The 4877-nt window shown below is 44.1% G+C and overlaps 1 protein-coding gene across 9 annotated transcripts in view; it reads left to right on the top strand.

Moving 5' to 3' along the window:
* Positions 1 to 305: 305 nt before the first annotated feature.
* Positions 306 to 4877, top strand: part of runx1t1 (RUNX1 partner transcriptional co-repressor 1) — a 65199-nt gene continuing 60627 nt past the window's right edge. For 7 of the 9 annotated variants that reach the window (XM_030347222.1, XM_030347217.1, XM_030347221.1 and 4 more), the window contains exon 1: positions 307 to 872. In XM_030347222.1, coding sequence (XP_030203082.1) covers positions 845 to 872 — 28 coding nt within the window. In that variant the 5' untranslated portion in view covers positions 307 to 844. Of the gene's footprint in view, positions 873 to 4877 lie in introns of all 9 variants that reach the window. The other 2 variants (XM_030347214.1, XM_030347213.1) reach the window with 1 other exon arrangement.

Here is a 4877-nt window from a genome sequence, read left to right as displayed (position 1 = left end):
ATCAGACCCCGCCCACCCCTCGGACCCCCGCCCACCCCTCAGACCCCGCCTACCCCTCGGACCGTCCACCTGAAGGCAGAAATCCCCACCATGCGCTACAGTGTTGTGATAGGCATCAAATAATTCCCAGTCCTACAATATAATAATATAATATCATTTAAAATAGGTAGTCTAAATTGACCCCCCCCCCCCCCCCCCCCCCCCCCGCCAACCCCCCTTGGACCCCGCCCATCCCCCTCGGACCCCGCCCACCGCTCCAGCCCTGCCCCCCGCCACCTGGCTCCGCTCTGAGCCAACTGGAGGCAGCGCGCTGCTCCTCCTCTCCTCATCACAGACACCGACACGGTCCGGACCGGAGAGCACAGAGCAGAAGGAACGACCAGCGGCGGGATCACATGTTGTGGTTTCCTTTTTTACATTTCCATCATAGTTAGAAGCCACAGAGTTCATTTCCGACCTGCTCTTACGAATGACGGATTTCGAAGGCACGTGAAAGGATCGGGATTGCGGAAAATCATACAGAGTGGCCCGCGCGCTGAAATCAGACAGCCCCGCGCGCTGCTCCGCTGCTGCTGCGGCTGCATCCTCGTGCTCATCTCCTTGCCGCCTCCTCCGCTCCCTGTTGGTGTTGGGAACATCCCCCGGTTTTTTCCTATTCAACTCTTTTCTACAAATAAAACCCAAGTAATTGCCCCTCGAGAGCCCTGTACCTTCTGTGTGTTGGAGTTGGAGCTCATTTCCTGATCCATTGACTGGACTGAGAACCCTAAACGGACCGGGAGGACCTCGTAGGAGACAAGGACTGGGAGGACAGGGATTATTTGAGCCCACAACACCGTACCGCATGGTGGGAATTTCTGCCTCTTTTCAGTGTAAGTGCGACTTCTTCCGTATGATAACAATGTTGTGTTGATGTTTGTTACGTCTTGGGGAAACATTGGGGGCTTTGTGTTCAGATTGGTGCTTTGCTGTTCGGGAACAGAGTCTGTTAATGACCCCAGGGACCTGCAGTATATCATAGGATTACAGAAGTTTGAATCCACTGACTAATGTCCGAATCCGTGAATACTATGATGATGCATGATGCACTTAAACAATATAAAGTAGGCTATATGACCAAGACGCTATTGGACCATTTCAGATGTTCAATTCAAATGTGATGGTTTTTTGTAAAAAATGTATAGGCCTATATTTCAGAATCGACAAAAAACAAACATGCAACCTAATAATGCAATAGCCTGGAAACCTTAAAACCGGGTCCACACGCAGGAACAAATGATCCATGATCAGAAAAATAAGCCATTCTCGGATAAATTATAATAGGCCTACATATCACGATATTACCTATGTATTTGTAATGATTACACTCAATATAGTAAAATGTGAATATAGACAAATAATAGCCCACATGTATGGCTCTTGTTAACACTTTTTTTCAAGGTATTTTGGACTAGGGTTTTCAAATAAAAACGGTCAGTAGATAACATTGAGTCACACATAGTTCAATGACCCATCAACTCGATCAATTTAAATCAATGAATCAATCTAATTAACCCGACTCTGTGGCAGATATGGCCTGGAAGGCAAGGGATTCCTGTCCATTAGTTAATTAATTAATTGGCTGGTGGCTGTCTCCTCCAAACACTGATCTGTCCCCTCACACGCACCTCGCACACGCGGGCTCCTTCTGAACGGAGGGGTTCACTGTAACGCCCTCAGACCTGCTGGAAGGTCAGAGAAAAATATTATAAAATAAACGGAATTATAATCATCTTACTACTACTAAATATAATAGCCTAATCATTATAATAAAAATAATCAAAATTAATTTTCCAAATTGCCAGACGCATCTTCTCAAACGAATGTGTTTTTTTTTTCTAATTAATAGTCCCTTTCTAATCGCAGTTGCCCAACTCCAGTGTGCGTTGATGAAGGCTTTAAATAAAAGGACAACATCTTCCCCCAGTGGGAACCTGGATTTGGATTCGCTGGGACCAGTGCATGCATGCGGGAGCAGGCAGGACTCTGCTGGGACGCAGGCCGTCTGTGACCGACGTTTCTCACGGCTCGGATCACTGAGGGAGAAAAAAAGATCTCTGCCACTAAGGCTTGAACAATTTTTACGCATGCCAAATAGTCTACTGCAACGCGTTTTATGCTTTCGAGTAGCTCGTTCGCTGTTAACCCCCCAGCGAATGGGATGTTTAAATCCAGGTGAGCGATGCAAAGCTTTGCATTTATGGCATTTTGAGTAGCCTACTTTATGTATGTATTTAATTATTGCATTAATCAACATAAAAACATAATCAACTGCAGGAAATCCTAAATCCCCCAGAAGGCTTCAAATTCAACTTTAGTGTGGTCTTAATAAGATTAAACGAAATATCTTAGTGTATGTTCCCTGTGTAACCTTTTTGAAACAAATGGTTCCTTACCCTTGCCGTTGCTATATTCACTCACTGAGAGAACTGCCATAACAGAAAAGACCATTAGCTGGAGTTGGTGTGTTTGCAGAGATAAAAAAAAAGAGAAAGAGAGATACAGAGTGATGGAGAGAGAGAGAGAGAGAGAGAGAGAGAGAGAGAGAGAGAGGGAGAGGGAGAGGGAGAGGGAGAGTGAGAGAGAGAGAGGGGGAGAGAGGGAGAGAGAGATAGAGAGAGAGAGCAGGCAAGTAAATAATTGCCCACTCCTGAATGGAACAGATATGATATGTAACACCATAACACCATTAGTTGTCGCATGACTGTCTTTGTTTTGTATTTGTGTGTTTGTGTCTGAGGCTTTCTCCTACTTACACATATGTTAGCTTGCGTGTGGGTGTGTGTTGGTGTGCGTGTGTACACTATTTAAACAATGCTAGTCCACTGTCTGCCCACACACTCCGTGGTTCTGGTACATCCTCTTCTTGCTCATATAGTTCCACCATCTGCCCTAGACACCAGCCTGCCTCGCACCTGTCCTCCATCCTCCAGCTCTCCTCCCTGCATCCCTCCATTCCTCCCTTCTTTCCTTCCTATGGTCCAATTCATCCATCCCTTTCTCTCTTTACCTTGCCAACTTCACTTCACTCTCTCTCTCTCTCTCTCTCTCTCTCTCTCTCTCTCTCTCTCTCTCTCTCTCTCTCTCTCTCTCTCTCTCTCTCTCTTACCACCCTCTCTGTCACTCTCCCTACCCGTGGGGCGGAGGGTCAAGCACTTCTTTGAGCAGTCGTACGTGGCCTCACAAAAACACCGGCATGGCAGCCATTTTACTCTCTCTCTTTTGCCCTCACACACGTACGCACACACACACACAACAACACACGCACGTGCACTGACCCGTCAGACAGAATGGGTGTGCTGGTGATAGTGTGGAGACGGAGTGGAATATGTGCACAGACACAAGCACACACACATTCACACCTGTGTGTTGTTTGATTGATTGCGTCTGCTTTTTCCCCTTTTTTTTCCTCGCCAAACAGCTGTCGCCTTTGTGTGTGTTTGTGTGTTTGTGTGTGTGTGTGTGTGTGTGTGTGTGTGTGTGTGTGTGTGTGTGTGATTTTTGTAAGGTAGCTACGACTTTCTACCCGTAGTGTAGTGTAGGTCCAAAACACAGTTTCTTCTTGTTTTTTTCGGATCATAACTGAGAAAAATGAGTTTCTATTACCAGCCATTAAAGAAAGACATGATTCCATTCAGCATGTCGCCTGTTGGTGCTCGTAGGCTGTGATCTGATTTAATTTCTATTAGGTATGGTACAGATATTTTGGGATGCGCTCCAGGTTAAATTCACAGTATTTAGTGTGTCGTACGGCACATGAACGATGATAACTGTACTGGTGAAGAACTCTAAGGCTATCCTGAAGAATCCTTCTCTTTCCCAGTCACCTTTGAGCTCATGCTTACTCCTGGTGGATTTCCATAACATAGTACATTTTCAACTGACACTTTGTATGGAAACCATCCTTCAAATCTGAACATAAACGTTCAAATGACACGGTCAAATGTCTGGCTTATATGCTTAAAAGTCAATAAAACAAGAAAAAAGGATTTAAAGGTCTCAGGTTATGTTTCTGTAATACTACAGTAAACTGACCCACCAAACAAAAATGGAATAAAACGATGTACAATTTATAGTTGACTCTTTTTTAATTATGAGGGCAGTTTTGGGTTCACAAACGGCCAGCCTCTCATTTATTTCCAGCGGTATTCTTCACATATTGTTGCTTTACCCGACTGGGCCTTTTAAACCCTCATTTTAAGTACAATCTTTAAGCGTTGTAATTTAAATGCAGTGGTATTCATCCATCATGCTCAGATGCATTTTCAGCTTAATTTTTCTCTGTAGCTACCTATATATACATACATATGTACACCATGTCTGTTCGTCAAAGCCTTAAATAACTGCTATGCTTTTAAGGACCAACGCAAAATCGGATGCGATAACGGATGCTTATTGCACAGTTCTCGAGATCCAGATCTAGTTGATGACTATGAGAATGATTGATGCTCCAAGTTCTACAGAGAATTAGAGATTTAATCTCTAGAATGTTTGTTTGTTGTGTGTGTCTGTGTGTGTGTGTGTGTCTGTGTGCATGTGTACATCTTTAGCTTATTGAAATTCATCATCCATGAAAAAACTCACACACAAAAGATGTGTGTGGGTGTGTATATGCATGTGTTTAGGAGCTCATATGCATGTGTGTGGGTGTGCATGTGTTGGTGCATGCACCCTGTTTTATTGTGCCTGTGAGTTGGCCTTTACAGGGACCTATATAATGCCCAAGTGACCGCTGATCACTGTATACCTGTTTTAAAGGTTTAAAGGTTACCTTATTGAGTAACAGGAACAAAAATATTTTTTTTAGGAAGGATGTTAAACAATATTTGCGAATAGAA

The sequence above is a fragment of the Gadus morhua genome, chromosome 22 (assembly GCF_902167405.1).
Source record: "Gadus morhua chromosome 22, gadMor3.0, whole genome shotgun sequence".
Taxonomy (NCBI): Eukaryota; Metazoa; Chordata; class Actinopteri; order Gadiformes; family Gadidae; genus Gadus; species Gadus morhua.
Note: the sequence above shows the minus strand (reverse complement) of the source record. Positions and strands in the feature narration are given on the sequence as shown.